Source organism: Rhineura floridana, chromosome 12 (assembly GCF_030035675.1).
Source record: "Rhineura floridana isolate rRhiFlo1 chromosome 12, rRhiFlo1.hap2, whole genome shotgun sequence".
Lineage (NCBI taxonomy): Eukaryota > Metazoa > Chordata > Lepidosauria > Squamata > Rhineuridae > Rhineura > Rhineura floridana.
Window position 1 is genome coordinate 16,561,642 of NC_084491.1, and position 16,531 is coordinate 16,578,172.

The 16,531-nt window shown below is 42.3% G+C and overlaps 1 protein-coding gene and 1 long non-coding RNA gene across 5 annotated transcripts in view; one reads left to right on the forward strand and one right to left on the reverse strand.

The window, feature by feature from the left end:
• PPP2R2A (protein phosphatase 2 regulatory subunit Balpha) overlaps positions 1-16,531 on the forward strand; it is a 97,617-nt gene that overhangs the window by 65,824 nt on the left and 15,262 nt on the right. For all 4 annotated transcript variants that reach the window (XM_061593188.1, XM_061593190.1, XM_061593186.1 and 1 more), the window contains one exon: positions 6,842-6,939. In XM_061593188.1, coding sequence (XP_061449172.1) covers positions 6,842-6,939 — 98 coding nt within the window. The remainder of the gene's footprint in view (positions 1-6,841; positions 6,940-16,531) is intronic.
• On the reverse strand, positions 8,821-15,609 carry LOC133368682 (uncharacterized). The gene is made up of 3 exons (XR_009758736.1): positions 15,497-15,609; positions 14,443-14,606; positions 8,821-12,248 (listed from the first exon to the last, which is right to left on the reverse strand). It is a non-coding gene; the product is annotated as an uncharacterized LOC133368682 (long non-coding RNA).

Here is a 16,531-nt window from a genome sequence, read left to right on the forward strand (position 1 = left end):
AGCAGCAAACTTAGCTCTCATTTTTGGCATTGTGTGAACTATAATGCATCCCCCCCCCAAGATGTGTGTGTCTGTCATCCTTATTTTATATTCCTTTTTTAAAAAACTGGCTATTGTATGTGGTTTTTTCAGTTCAGTTTTTCCCTGTGGTCTCTGAGCTTTCAATTCATTTCACTGTTGTGAGATCATAAATCATTCTGTTTAGCTGTTTGCAAGTAAAGGGCAATTTGGTAATAGCACAGGCCAACTACCAGCTCTTGGCAACAAGCAGCATAATGAGTTCTCATCTTCCTCTCTTCGCCTCCTCCTCCCCTTGGCTTCATGCTGCAGGACCATTGAGGTTTAGGTAGTGTGTGATGGTGGGGAGACCTAATATGAGAGACTTGTTTTGTTCTTTGCAAGTTTGCCTTGCACCACAAAGTTGCCATGGCTCCCATGTGTGAGATGGGTACTCCTCAGGGGTGCTTGATCAGTTGCTAGGGGATGCTCAGCGTCCTTTGTGTCTGCTTTCCCTTCCTTCTCTCTTGGAAGAGGGATAACTAACCTCGCTCATCCCCAGAATGCCAGCAGCCAGGCATTTGAGATTCTCCCAGGCAAGGGCCTCAGCAGAGTGTGTGTGTCTTTGGGGGGGAGGAGATGAGTGAGTGAACCACTTCTGCTCCCCTCCCCTAGCTTCTGCATTCTTGGGTTTGCAGATGCAACCCTGAAATGGAATAGCAACACTTGGGAAAAGGCCATAGCTCAGTGGCAGAAGAAAAGGTCCCTGGTTCAATCCCCAACATTTTCAGGTAGGGCTGGGAGAAGCCCCTGTTTGAAACCCTAATGAGCTGCTGCCAGTCAGTGTAGACAGTGCTGAACTAGAGGAACCAGTGGATCGACTTAGAAAAAGACAACTTCTTATGTTCCTGTGGTGACTGCCATATAGACACCATGCCTCTGCTACAGGCTGTGGCCATCATTGGCGAGGTCTGGGTTGTTGTTATTATTTTATAATAATAATAATAATAATAATAATAAATTAATTGATTGATTAATTTGTATCCTGCCCTTCCTCCCAGTAGGACCCTAAGGGGACAAACAGAGTTGCAGGATGGGGGTTAAGGTGGGAGGTCAGTTGTCTCCTCTCCCCCCCCCCCAATGTTGAACCTGTACTGGTGTGGAAACAAGAACGCTCCTTTCCCACCCTGAGTGAGTACTCTCCTTTGCAAGCAAGGTAATGTAAAACTTAGGGTGGGTCGGTGTTTAATGTGCAGGGGATTTTCTTTTTCTGTATGTTGGAACCTTTAGTCATTATTTATTTATTTATTTAATTTCATTTATAAACCGCCCTTAGCCAGTGGCTCCCTGGGCGGTGTACAACATACAATAGTAACAATAAACAACAAAATCACTAGATATAAAATACAAATACATAATAGCACTACATTAATGTTAAGATAGCTAAAACATTAAAATACATACAAATGAATTAAAATGCCTGGGAGAATAGGAAGGTTTTAGCCTGGCGCCGAAAGGATAACAGCGTAGGCGCCAGGCGTACCTCCTCGGGGAGACTATTCCACAATTCGGGGGCCACCACCGAAAAGGCCCTGGATCTTGTCATTACCCTCCGAGCTTCTCGATGGGTCGGTACTCAGAGGAGGGCCTTAGATGTCGAACGAAGTGTACGGGTAGGTTCATAGCGGGAGAGGCGTTCCATCAGGTATTGCGGGCCCACACAGATCCCTCTTCTGCAGTCCAAAGTGAAACTGCCCAGATACAGCTTTGCTGCCTCAGTGAGAACAAGGCCAATGGGATCCCACATTCTCTCTCTCTCTCCCCCTCCCAAACTGGATAAAGGCATGGGGCTAGTGCAACCATAATCATAGTTAAGAGATCAGGAGTGGCCTTTGGGATTGAACATTGGCCTGGTTGGATGGAGATCTCTGCTCATTAAGTTATGCCTGAGACTTGTGCCCACGCAGCCTGTTGTTCTACCACTCCCTTCTTGGTGTGCTGTGATTGAAGATTTTCTGAGTTAATTCATTCTTAATATTTTTTTAGTATTTCCATCTTAGCAAATGTCTGTGTATTTGTAGGTAGGGAGTCATTAAGAGGGAGCACCCTCTTTATTAGAGCAGGTGTGGAGAACTTCTGGCCTTCCAGATATTGCTGAATTACAACTCTCATCATTCCTGGCCATTGACCATGTTCCGTGGGGCTGATGGGAGTTGTAGATCAGCAACATCTAGCTTCCCCACACCTATATTAGAGCATGCAGTTTGTGTTCTAAAGAATTCAGATGTGTTCATAGCCCTTTCTGTATGTACAGAACAATTGTGGGACATGTCACTGGCTTCAGAGTGTGGATGGTGATTATCCAAAGCAGTTGGGCATCTCATAAAGGAAGCTTCCTTTGCCATTGTGGAGCATGCTACATTTATATCTTAGGACTGTTTCATGGGGACAATATGTACTGGCCATAGTGTGATGGCTTCTTGATAGGGCTCAAGTGATGGGGGGGTAGGGATTGGGAGAAGGTGCTATTACCTTTAGCTACATATGTCACCCTTAATCAATTCCATTGATCCCAGTACTACAATACACTGCTTTAAATAACTAAAACATCATGTAAAGTGCAACAATTAACAGTAGAAAAATAAGATTGCGGCAGCCCATCACTAGTAGCCAATGCGGGATTTACCCAGTATATTTGTTGCACAAATAATTAAATTGATCAAGTAGTTTGCAGTGTGTGTGTGTGTTGGTGTGTTTCACGCATGTGCACATGTTATCATAAAAGGAGATGGATCCTAGTCTCAGGGGGCTTCAATGAAGTGAAGAACTCTCCCATTCCTGGTCCTTGGTTGCGTGCTGCTTGAGCCATGTTGAAGAATCCCAGTATACAAAAGACTATCCTCCTCGGTCCAGTGTCTAACTAATTTTTAGAAGATTGCATTGAGAGCCATATTTAAAATTGGGGAATGGGGCTTGTGGATTTTGCTAAGGCCTCCATAGCTTTCCACTGGTGGGGTGAAAGGCAGGAAGGCCAAGGGTAGCCAGAGCTTGTGATAGGCAGAGCCAGTTCTTTCTAGTTTTGCTCCCATCCTCCTCCTTGCTGTATTCTACAAAGGCAATGCTGTGACTAAGGATGAGGCAGTACCACCTCTTGGACTAATTATAAGTAAGAAGGCAAGCGAGGGCTGACTGAGGGCAAACTGAGGTTGGTGGAGCAGTGCCCCACTTGCCCTAATCAACCATCCTCCGTTGGGCATGAGGAGGAGCACCTGAAGTTAACTTATATGGTAGATGTTTTTACATGCCTGTGTTACCTCTGGCACAAAGGGCTAACCCAATGAGCTAATGAAATACTATCTTGCTAAATGTTGATGCCCTTTAGGCAAGTTGTTGTTGTTGTTGTTGTTATGGGTGAGTGAGTTGCAAAGCTTCCTGTTTGAGAATATCAGGACAGTGTACAGCAATATAAAAACATTTTAAAAACCCATTAAAAGCAATACAGAACAATCATTAAAACGTCTGGCTCCTCAAGAAAAAAGTTAAATAACTACATAGGCCTCTCAACATGATGTCTTCAAGAGACACTTGAAAATCAAAAGTGAGGGTGCCTGCTGAGTCTCTGCTGGAAGAGTATACTACAGAAGGGGACTGGCAACACTTGGCCGCTGTAATCTGGGGAACAACTAACAGCCCTTCTCTAGATGACCTATGACAGAAGTTCCCACACTGTGGTCCATGTTGCCGCCAGTGATTCATGAGCTTCATTTAGATAGTCTGCAGTATGTCTGTGGATTTGTGTTTGAAGACAGGACACGACGGAGCATTGTATTTAATATTCCTATTGATTTTATTGTTTCTCTTATTTATGTTGTATTGTATATTTTATTTATTTATTTATTGGACTGTCTTCAAGTTGATTCCGACTTATGGCGACCCTACAAATAGGGTTTTCATGGTAAGCACTATTCAGAGGTGGTTTACCATTGCCTTCCTCTGAGGCTGAGAGGCAGTGACTGGCCCAAGGTCATCCAGTGAGTTTCGTGGCTGTATGCGGATTTGAACCCTGGTCTCCCAGTTCATAGTCCAGCACCTTAACCACTACACCACACTGGTTCTCTTTGTATATTTTATTGTATCGCAATTTGCATTCTATGGAATACAATAAAATACAAGAAGCAATAAAATACAATGAAAAATCATGTGTCATCTAGCACAGCGCATGACTATTGCTACAATAGGCAAAAAAATCATTAAGTGGTCCGCCAAGACCGTCAGCAATTTTCAGGTGGTCTGTGGGTGAAAAGGTCAGGGAACCCCTGATCTAGGATATAAATTGTGTCCTTTCTGCCTTCTTATTCATGCTACAATCTTGCAAGGTTGGTGTTGCCGACAATTTAGAAAATGATTTATTTATTCCTCCCAAAGAACTCAAGGCAGTGTACATGGTTGTTCTCCCTGCCCTTTTATTCTCACAACAACCCTATGAAGTAGGTTATTGTGAGAGATAGTGACTGGCCCAAGGTCTCCCAGAGAGCTTTGTGGATGAGCACTTGTTGAACCTGCATCTTCCTAGTTCTAGTTAACTTCCTTTTAATTTTTATTCTAATTTTCAAAACCAAAATAATACAAAAAGAAAACAACACAAATCAATAACTAATACAATACAAAAAAAATACATATATATAGAAATATTGACTTCCGATTTGTCATAGTTCAGCTATAAATCTATAATATATAACAAACCTATCTCTTAATAGATTATAAAATCACCTTCCTCCAGCGGTTATCTTAGTTGGTTTCAAATCTCATTAACATCATATCATTTTAATATTCCACAAAAAGTCAAAGAGAAGTTTCCAATCCTTGAGATATATATCAATCAATTTTTTTTCTAAATAAACATGCCAATTAATCCAGCTCATCAAATCTACTAAATCCAGTAATTTCAAAACACTATAATTCAACTATAAATCTATAATATGTAACAGACCTATCTCTTGATAGATTATAAAATCACCTTCCTCCAACAGTTATCTTAGTTGGTTTCAAATCTCATTAACATCATATCATTTTAATCTTCCACAAAAAGTCAAAGAGAAGTTTCCAATCCTTGAGATATATGTCAATCAATTTTTTTTTCTAAATAAACATGCCAATTAATCCAACTCATCAAATCTACTAAGTCCAGTGATTTTAAATCGCTCTTCTGTCATTATCCATATTGGGTCCATCTTCCATCTTCCATCTTTACGCACCCAAAAATCTTGCTGTCATAGTCATATAATAAAAGTCTGATAGGAATTTCCTCCATCACAGATATTTTCTTGCCATCAAATCCAAACTTATCACTGAAGTATTGTTGCAAAGCCGCATCTCTGTTCCTCTTTTCCACGTGATACACTAGTACATCTCTTGAAGGTTTTTCCATTGACACAAGACAGGGATTAATTCTGTTAACTTTCTCCATTTCAAGTTCCATCAGATCCTTCCAGTCCAAGAATTTTTTTGAACCGATAATATCTTTATCTCCAATCTCTTCAATTCCTTCAGGGACAGCGCTGAATTCCAAACTGTAATATTTGTCTCCAGGATCCATCACAGCCAGGAAATCCAAATCTTTTTTCATGTCCATAATTAAGCCAATCTCCATAGTTTGAACCTTGCCTTTAATTTCTCTTTCATCTTTTTTTTGTTTTCCAGATCTATCTTTATTCTCCTTTCTCATAGAATCCTGAGTTTCTTTCAGCTCCTGTCTCATTTCGTAAAATTCAATTCTCCACGCTTGTCTATTATTTCTCAGTTCTTGTTTTATTGAGTTAATCCCATTCATTATTTTCTGAAACATGTCTAGAGATAAAGTCCCTTCTTGTACATCCATGGTCTTCTTAATTGTCATTCTTAAAGCCAAAGGAACAAAACTCCTTCAATTTTCAATGTCCCAAACAAAGAGCAGCTTATTTCTTTAACCAGTTACAAAGGAGTTAATTTTTCCAACAAACTAACGTCACACGCTAGACAGCCCTTATCTCTTATCTGCCTGAAAGTGTAAGAACAGCTTTAGTTCACAGCGTCGAAATAGCTAGTAGCAGAGAGAATGAGCAGATTCGTCAAAAAAAAAAGTAGATCAGAAAAAAATAGTCCCAGCCATAGATCAAAAAGATTTCTTATCTCCTCCAATCAGAAATCTCTCGCCCATTGTAATCTTTAGAATGCCATTTTCCATGTCAGCTTTTTGCAATAAAAAAAAAAGATAAGCTATTTATATTTTCTTCCCCCCTAGCTCCGCGAACAAAAAAAGGAAAGTCTTACCTCACCTAGGTTATCTCAATTGCTGTTACTTTGACAAATCTCTTTAGCTGTATAGATAAGAAAATGATGAATGTAGACAGGAGGATGTTTGCCTGTTAATCCGTATTAAAAAAAAAAAAACGGGTCACTTATCCAGCTGAGCTAGCATAAAAATCCTCGCTCTGTCTGAGCTGCTGGAAGACAGACAATTCTGACGAATTCCAGACTCCAACAATCAAAACAAAGCTATGTGGGAAATCTCACGTTTCTTCTTTAACCAGAAGAAATTATTCCCAGTCAGAAAAGAGCCTTCTGACTGAATTTAAACTGGATAAGTTTCATCCAAGACGGGAGCCCGTCTCGGAGGCTGCACAGGCGTAGGGATCCTCCTGGGAAGTCAGTTCTAGTTAACTTCCTGATCACAGAAGGAGGCTTGTCTCATTATGAATGAAAGGTTTTGTGATGGCTGTGTGCGTTTGTGTATATATGTATGTATTTCATGAAAATGTACACAGAAAATATATTAATGTATATTTTCTTTCTCTTTGTCATACAGCGGACATAATTTCTACAGTAGAGTTTAATCATTCTGGAGAATTGCTAGCAACGGGAGACAAAGGTGGTAGAGTTGTTATCTTTCAACAAGAGCAGGAGGTGAGTTCTTCGTCAGTGTTTTCTGTTCATCTCCCCCCCCCCCCAATTTCCTATAGTGATTTCAAGAGGGAGATGTGTCCTTTGAATTAAAATTATGGCCAGCTCATGGTGCTCCAAGGATAAACTTAAAACAAGAACCATACTGAAAAGTACCAACATGATACTCTGCTGTTGTGACATGTTACAAAGGAAAACTTATGATTTATGGTGGCCATCCTTACTTGTAATGAAATGCTGGTTAAAGATTAGGAATGCAGTTCAAAACTTTGTAATCCTGTGTATTTTTACACAGAAGCAAGTCCAATTGCGTTCACTGGAGCTTATTCCCACATGCATATGTATAGGGTTGCAGCCAAAGATTGCTAAACTTAATTATAGAACTAGATCTTGTTTCTATGAGGGTTTTTTTACTTACCTATAACAAAAATAAGAAATTATTGAGCAGCGATTTGTTTAGGATATTTTATGCAGAATATTAAAGAGCTATTGTAGTGGCCATACAAGAACAGAAAATTAGCTAGAATGGTGTACTCTTGTATTTCAAATCCTGTTATATAAGATCTACAGAAGGGAGACAGTATAACCAATTTATTGAAATCAGATGATCATTTATTAACTATTCATCTGGAAGCTCCAGCTGATGCAGAATGTAGTAGCCAGACTGCTGATGAATACCAGTTGCTAGAAACTGGAGAGTGCCCTTGCACTTAGGCCCTGCTTGTGGGCTTCCCATAGGCATCTGGTTGGCCACTGTGCGAACTGGATCCTGGCCTGATTAGCCGGTGGCCTGATCTATCACTAGCTTCAAACATTTGCACTGACTGCCCATATGCTGCTAAGCCAGGTTCAAGGTCCTTTGTGGCAATTTACTAAGCCCTGAACAACTTAGATCCAGGGTATCTAAGGGAATGTTTGAACCCTTATATCTCAGCTCAATCACTGAGATGATCTGTAGGGGCGTCACTGGTGGCCCCCCTAGTTGGTGAGGCTCATTTGACATTAACACACAACCGAGCTTTTAGTGTCATTGGCTCAGTCCTGTGGAATGCTCTTCCAATAGAGATCCAGCAGGCATCTTCTTTGTTGACCTTTAAACATAGCTGAGAATGTTGCTTTGCTGCTAGGCTTATGCAGACAATTGAGATAATACTTTCTGCAATAATTAGTTGGTGATCTGTTTTAAAATTTTGGGTTGCGGACCCATTGAAATTAATGAACCTAAGCAAGTCATGTCTATTAACTTTAATGGGTCTACTCTGAGTAGGACTAGCATTGAATGCCACCCTTTTATGTGGGTTTTTGTGTGTATATATATATATATAATTGTAAACTGCTTTGATATTTTTATGAAATTGTGGTGTGTAATTTCTGTAAATAAATAAAAACAAATTATTGGAAAAGTAAATCGCATCTGTTGGTATATGTGATTTAGCCATAGATGCTGATTATCTTTTGGGAAACAATGTAGCATTGGTGAGGAGTGTGACATCCTTCCCTGGCACCACCTGTGACGCTCTCACTTGTGGCTACCAGCAGACAGGATAGGTTTATTTTTAACTTTCACCGCACTAGCACGGATCTCATAAGATCTCCCTGCTAGGCCTTACTACCCAAAACTCTGTATCTCTTATAACCTTTAGACTGTGCCTTAGTCTCTGCCAGGCTATCTCGATACCTTGTGTCTATGGGTATAGGTAATTTCCAAGCCCCCCTGCAGCCTCTTGCACTGAAGCTTACAGCCCTGGGTTTCTCTGTGGTACTGGATACAATATATTTTCCTCCGCTGCTGCCACCATTCGATACAATTACTGTTCAGCCTTGGTTGCTCTGCCATCCCCCCTGGATTGTGTATCCCAGGTGAAGAATCAGGCTTTTTGTAAACCAAGAAATATTTATTGAACACTAAAAATAGCAAGATTACTTAATTACTTTGTTGACAAGCTTATGGTTTCATATATGTTTTCTTATGTACTTCTGCTTCCTAATAATTGCCTCAGAACTCCTGTTTCACTCTCTCAACAGCCACCTTATACTCTCCACACCAACCTCTCCACCAACAACAACCACCCACATTCAACTGTCATCCTTCCATTTATACTCCCAGCCATTCAAACACTCAGCCAATCATCCATCATTCTACAGCCCATGTACTCCCCCTCCTCTTTCACTCCACTTACCATATGTCTTATATTATACCAGCACCTACCATATTTACATTACAAATCAGGAACATCACAAGGAGCTATAATGGAAGAACACAAGCTTTGCATGTAGAAGGTGCCAAGACCAATACCTGACCTCTCTTTGTAAGGCAGCATGACCAGGAAAGAACTCTTTCTGGCTGATACTTTGGAGAGTTGCTGCCAGCCTGTGTAGACCAGGGGTTGCTGATGTAGCCTTCTCCTGGCATCCATGAAGCCTCTGAGCCTCCACCACCACCATTGTGCCATTGGTGGTGTGGATGGTTACCTTTTTCTCCCTTGCAAAGTACGTATAGCTGAAGGAGGGGAAGATGGCTCAGTGGCAGCTCATTGGACTTGCATGCAGAAGGTCCCAGGTTCAAAACTTGGCATCTCCTGGTAGGGCTGAGAGACTTCTGAAAACCTGGAGATCCGCTGTCAGTCAGTGTAGACAATATTAAATTATAGGAGCCAATTCGGTGTAAGGCAGCTTCCTATGTAAGGAGGAAGTTGGAAAAGTTACATCCTTTCCCACTTTATGTGTGTTTTTCAAGGCTCAGATTAGTTCTTCTGGATCCAATTTGTCCCCAGATTCCATGGAAAATGAAATGAGCACATGTGCACTCCCTCCCCCTCCCCCCCCGTAGGTGGGAGCTGATCTGGGAGAGGGATGGAGAAGTGACCAGAGGGAGTGGCACTCATTGCACAAGATTGGTGACTCTTGGTGTAGATAATGCTGGTCTAGATGGACCAGTGTTCCAACTAGATTTAAGGCATCTTCGTAGGTGGTGCTGTCCTGCAAGAAGCTTTCCGGTAGTGCTTGCTCAAGAGTTCAGGGAGCAGCACTAATACATAGTCTCCTTCTGTTTGTTTGTTTTTTTTTAAATCCAAGCCATTGTATGTAACATACTGAAGAAATGCTTTTTCTACTGTCCTTGAGTTTCAAATAGCATTCTTTTGTCCTACTAAAATCCTTTTTGAGTAGCCTACATTTGTGTTTGTAATAGCTTGCCCTCCATACATTTTCTCCTGCAGTAAGTAGAATTGATACACAGGATGTGAGCAGGCATTGAACATTTTCGAGCAATGGAAATACTATGCCAGATGAATAGCAAAGCATATTGTCTTGATTTTTTAAATGGCTTTGAAACCGCTCAACTCGTTTGCACTCATAAGGTGTCCTTCAGAAGCTCATGGCACGTAGGCAGTCCTTCCTCATTGCATATAAAGCTACAGATGTTACTAGCCTGACTGCCTGTGCACACCTATGTTTTGCATTTGTGGTCCAAAAGACCACAGGAGAGCCAGATTTCTGTAAGACTGGACAGTGTTGCTGCTATCCACTGTAGGTGACCAGGTGGGTGTGCTTGTGTGCAAACCTACAATATTTCTGTGGTGGCTTTTTAAATTGACATTTTAATGAAATATTTTTGGTTATTTTTATGTGAACAAATGAACCCCATTTTCCCGTGCCTATTTCTCCACTGGCTGGGGTTGTTGGGAGTTGTAGTGCAAAACAACAGGAGGGCACCAGCTTAGCGAAGGCTGAAATGCAGCAAGAGAGAAACATACTGTGCGTATGTTTGTGTTTCTGTAATGTGTGTGTGCATGCATGCGTACACACATCACATAATCACATATAATTTATCACTGTCGTACAAAGGCCTTCTTACCAATTGCTTAAATTTATCCAGTTTACTTCCTCTTCTTTTGTGGAAGAGGGCAATCTATAGACCATGTACAGCTGCAAAAATCCACCCCAAATGCACACCTTTTTCTAGGGATCGTGTATCTCAACTGCTCTGAGGCTGCTTGTGTTAGCATTTCATTAGGCCATCTCTCGTGGATTCCTGGGGAGTTACACTTCCAATAACTAAGGGTACAGTTGTGTTCTTACGCATGTGGGGCCAGTCAGTTAGGGTCCAGCCAAATAGCCCGGGGAGCGAGCCCAAGGACATGGAGAGGAAGACAACATTGAAACAGCAAACAGCTTTGCTGTAACAAATGCCTGTCACCCTTCTGCCTCTCGGGAGCTGCCACCCCCGCTAACACCACCTCCTCCTTCTTGGTGGTGCCGATAATGATAATGTTATTCGTTATTTTATTTAATTTTTGTAAATTGTATTGCTTTTATTGTATTTTTATACCTGTGTTTGTTTTCCTTTGTAAGCCACCTTGAGGGCCTTTGGCCGAAAGGCGGGGTATAAATAAAATTTAATAATAATAACAACAATAACAACAACAATAATAATAATGGCTTAGATCCTCTCAAATGTTTACGAGGAGCTATTTATCCTGATACAAACTTCAATCCATATAAGAGGTGTGTGTGGTGTGCACATTTTCAGCAATAATCAGTGGGGATTATTCCTAGAGTTTGGAAGAGTGTAGGGGTCCAGTGTGCCCTAACTATCAACATTTGCTGAATAAGACATAGCCTCAAAGTTGTTTCTTGGCCTTAGCATTAGAATGTCCCACTCCACCCCACCTCAAAAGCCTGCATATAGAAAACTGGCATGTCAGGTATTATTATTATTTAAATTTATATCCCACCCTTCTTCCCAAAGCCAGCAAACACACTAATGATAAAACATCTAAAAATACCTAAAAACAATCCAGTATTGATGCAGACTGGGAAAGATCTCTACTGAAAAGACTTGTTGGAAGTGGAAGGTCTTCAGTAGGTGTCAAGAGGACGACAGAGATGGCACCTGTTAAAGAGGGAATTCCAAAGGGTAGGTGGCACAACACTAAAGGCCCAATTCTTGTGTTGTGCACAACAGACCTCCTAATGAGATGGCTCCTGCAGGAGGCCCTCACCTGCAGAGCGCAGTGATCAATTTGGTATATAAGGGGTGAGATGTTCTTTTAGTTATCCTGGTCCCAAGCTGTATAGGAGTGTATAGGACCAGCACATTGAACTTAGCCCAGTAGTTAATTGGCAGCCAATGCAATTTTTTTTGCAGTGGCATAACGTCATCGATATCTTGCCCCAGTGATCAGTGGAGCCATCACATTTTGCATTAGCTGCAGCTTTCCGACCAAGGTCATCCCCACGTAGAGCACACTGCAGATGGTTAGGTCACACTCTTTCCCCCAGAGACGTTCGTCTTCTTTTATGCAAAGATCCTTTAAAAAAAAGAGGAGTATGAACCCTGTCCTTTAGTCCAAGTAGCACAGTCAAGACACAGGTTTACTATTGTAGTGAGAGTTAGACTACATATTTATTGGACGTATATTCAAGGAGCTCAAGGCAGCGTATCTGGTTCTCCCATCTCTATGTCATCCTGGCAGCAACCCTGAATAAATGAAGGTTCATATGTTCAGTAAATGTGATGGTAGACAGGTGTTAGATGCTTCACTGTTAGGTGGCCGCTCCCGTGTGTGCAATGGCCTAATTTGCATGACTCCTCCCTTGGATGCTCTAATTTGCATGTCTCAACTCTTCCAGAGGGAAGAATCATCTGCCGGCTTGGGGCTGATGGGAGTAGTAGTCCAAAATATGTGGAGGGCTCCAGGTCGGCAAAGGCTGTTCTAAGACATCTTGTGCATATAGGCAAACAGCTTATGGAAGGACTTCCTTAAGAACTGTTCCCTCTGCTCGTGTAACAATTTATTTTCTCCCACCAAATAATTTTTGCCATGTGGCTGTCTTAACTGGAATCTGCAGTGTTCAAGCACTGGCCCTGCTTTCCAGGAATAGTCCAGGAATATTTGAAAAAAAAAGTTGGTTTTAACCCACATTGCCCTTAATGGCTTGGGCCCCATGCTGCTTTTGAGAGAGTCTCCCATCTCGCGACACCTGTTGTAAGCAAAGGACAGTCTCTTGCTGCCTCCCATCTGGCAAGTCCAGGTCCACCGTTCTGCAGGAGCGTGGAAGTTGATGCTGAATTCAGCTTCCTTGCAATTAAAGCTTTTATCTGTTTGTATCAAATTATTATTCACATAATGAAGGTGTAGCTGACATCAAGGGCTTGCTCCATACATCGATCAGTTTTTACGTCTTTACAAAGATCTTTACAACTCCTTCTACAGGCTTTAGATCTTTCTCTTCTCACATCTATCTATCTTTAATTTTTGATAAAGATATTTCTTCACCACAAATCTTACTTTGATCTTTTAGTGCCACCTAGTGGGGACACAGCTGGGGACAATGACACCTGAGGCATATATGTTTAAGAGCCACTCTATTTTTGTGATGTTGTGATTCTAGGTTGTTTTTCATTGGGTTTTACTGATGTATTTTAAACTGTTGTAACCTGCCCTGGGACCTCAGGGTGAAAGGCAAGTGACAATATATTGTTGTTGTTATAACAATGACAACAATAATAACAATAACAACAACAATAACAATCCTTTCTGGTTCAACTGGAAAACCAAGGCAGCTCACAAAAAAGATGGCTAATCATTAAAAAAAAACACAACCAAATGATTCAACACAAGCTGATGTATTCTCTCCCACCAGCGGGTGTCCAAGAGGGGCTGTGCCAGGCTGAATGGCAGTTCACTTTGACTAAGCCAGTCTTTGCTAAGCAGGTACCTTCCAGATGTTTTTGACAACAATGCCTATTGGCCTCAGCCAGCACATGCTGGCTGGGGCTGATGGGAGTTTTAGTCCAAAACATCTGGGAGGCACCAGACTGGACGGGTGGGGTTTGGTGTCATGAAAGGCAGAAGTGCCATGGGCTGTGAAAACACATTCCATGTAGTTCTCTCGTTATGAGACGTAAAACTTGATAAATACACTTTATAAGCTTACATTTTATCTCAGTGACTAAACCAAGCAAGCTAAATTAGAAAGTGCTTCAGACATCTAGAAGGCACTTTGTGCTACCGTTCCTTCAGTTCATGTGTAGGTAACTTCCTTCAGCCAGAGGGCCACATTTCCTTCTTGGCAACCACCTGAGGGCCACATGCCAGTAGTGGGCAGAGCCAGATGCATAAGTGGGCAGAGCAACAAATGTTAAGTTTCACCTTTGTACAGTCAGGTTACTTTCTACCCATGCTCACACACTCTCTCTGTCCTCCATCCAGACCAGCAAGAGGCACTGTCAGAGTTCAAGGATGCATTCCAGCTAGCGGAAGATACTTGGGGTGTGAAGCAGGGCAGTGGGGAATGTGGCTTGGGAAGAGTTCCGGGGGCCAGGTAGAGAGGCCTGGGGGCCCCTCTTTTAGTTGCTAAATTGCTGGCTGTGGGATTATGTGTGAAGTGCCCTTCTGCCCTGCCCAGTTTGTTTGTTTTTTGATGGTCAGGTTATGTGCGAGACCCTCTTTCTGAGACCTGGGAGAATTACTGCTTGTCAGAATAAGACAATAGACTGACCTGGTCTAAGACAGCTTCCTGCGTTCCCTTCTCAAATGCAGGAGTCCAGCTAGCGTCCATATGTTCTAGCAGTGGAGGCAGGGCCTCCCCATTGAGCTCCAGTTTCAGTGCCTGCTTCATGGCAAGAGGCAGGCTCCGCAGGGGTCCAGCACCTTATACGGGAGCTGTACATAGTAAGACACATTTTAAAGTGTGTTAGTTTGGCTGTGGCTGCTATTGGTTTCTTCATGACACACGGGGAGTGTTCTGGAGTGGTGACTTGGCATCTCTGCCTGTCCAGAGTGGCAGGAAGGTACCTGGCATCCCAACAAGCCTGTGCTCAATCTAGCACTCTGTAGGACATGGATCTGGAGCACAGGGAGTGACCACAGCTACATGACTGCTATAGTTTGACTTGTTCTTACTGCATTTTATGAACGAGGCAGTACAGACAGGATTTGTTGACATACATGATTGTCCCAGGTTCAATCTCTGGCATCTCCAGTTAAACAATAATAATAAAAATAAAGTAGGAGGTGATGGGAAAGATTTCTACCAAAGTTCTGGAGAAGTGCTTCAAATCAGAACATTTATTTAAGAAATTTCTGTACTGTTCATAAAATCTGTCCCAGAATGATACATTAAAACAACTGAAATAAAAAACAGACAGTAGCACTAAACAAGCAAATGTGCTTGTAGCTTGAAGCAAATTCAGTAATTAGTTCAAAACAATCTAACTACAGGGTGAGGTAAAATAACACCTGCCCAGTGTTTACAATAACATTTGCCTCATTTTTTATTTATTAAAACACCTGCCAAGAATTTAAAAAAACGTCTTGATCTGGCACCTAAATAACAAAATGGGTGCTTGGTGAGCTTCCCTACAGAGGGAATTCTACATAGGGGATACTTCGGAACACCCTCTTGTTGCTGTTTACTTGACCTCAGATGATGGTGGCACCTTGAGAAGGGCCTTGATGGGACAACTTAATCCCTGAGCAGGTTGGCATTGGGAAAAGGTGGTCCTTAAGTTGGCCGATAAGCAATACTGGACTGATTAGATAAATAGTCTGACCTGGACGTAAGGCGGCTTCCTATGATTGTGGATTGTATCAGCCAAACACCACACGTCAGCACAGATGATTTCCAACAGCTACCCACAGAGCAGCATCCCTTGAAACATGATCTCTTCCTAGAGTTCAACAGACATGTAATTTCACTCACCACCGAGCTGTCGTCATGCCTGGAATGCAGTAGCAGTTCAACCATGCGCAGCAATGTGGAGCAGCTTGGGAGGCAGGAAATGAACACCGTCCCAAAATTGATAATAAAGCTAGATTCATGTCAGCACAATGTTAATTACCTTGGGCTGGAATTTGGCGTAAAACACTGGCATTACCACCTGCCGCCGCCTTGAAAAGATACAAGAAGTTTCTTTAATGACATCAGCATCCTCTTGCTCCATACATGGCACCTGAGTGCATTTCATCACCATATTGAAGTGCAGATACAGGCAAAGCAAGTGCCAAGATGTTTAGCTTTAGAAAGGTGCTCTTCCCTCCCAAGCTGCTGTGAGTCATGACTATGGTTTCCCACTATGCAATAGGTAGACGGAGATGGAGAACCTGTTTTTGGACTCCGTCATGTCCTGGCTCTTGGACCGACAATCCTCCCTGCTCCTTCACACCTGAAACAGGTGACCCCAAAGATGCCTGCCTCAGCTTTGGCCAGTTACTTACCGCATCACAACTGTGGGTTTATATGTACAGTAATACCTCAGTTAACAAAGTAGATGCGTTCCTGGACATTATTTCTTTAACAGAAACTTTGGTACCGGAGGTAGGAATACAGTAGGGCCCACTCATATGGCAGGTTAGGTTCCAGACCCCCGCCGGAAAGTGAAAACCGCCAGAAAGTGGATCAGCTGTAGTGCAGGGGTCTGGAACCTAACCCGCTGATCGCACCAGAGGAGGAGAAGATCAGATCTTCCCCTCCTCTGGCTTGATCAGCTTGAGCTGGGGAGTCTGATTGTGCCAGAAGAGAAGATCGGCTGTAGCAAGGTACAGCTGATCTTCCCCACCTCCGGCACGATCACCTGGAGTGCGCAAGT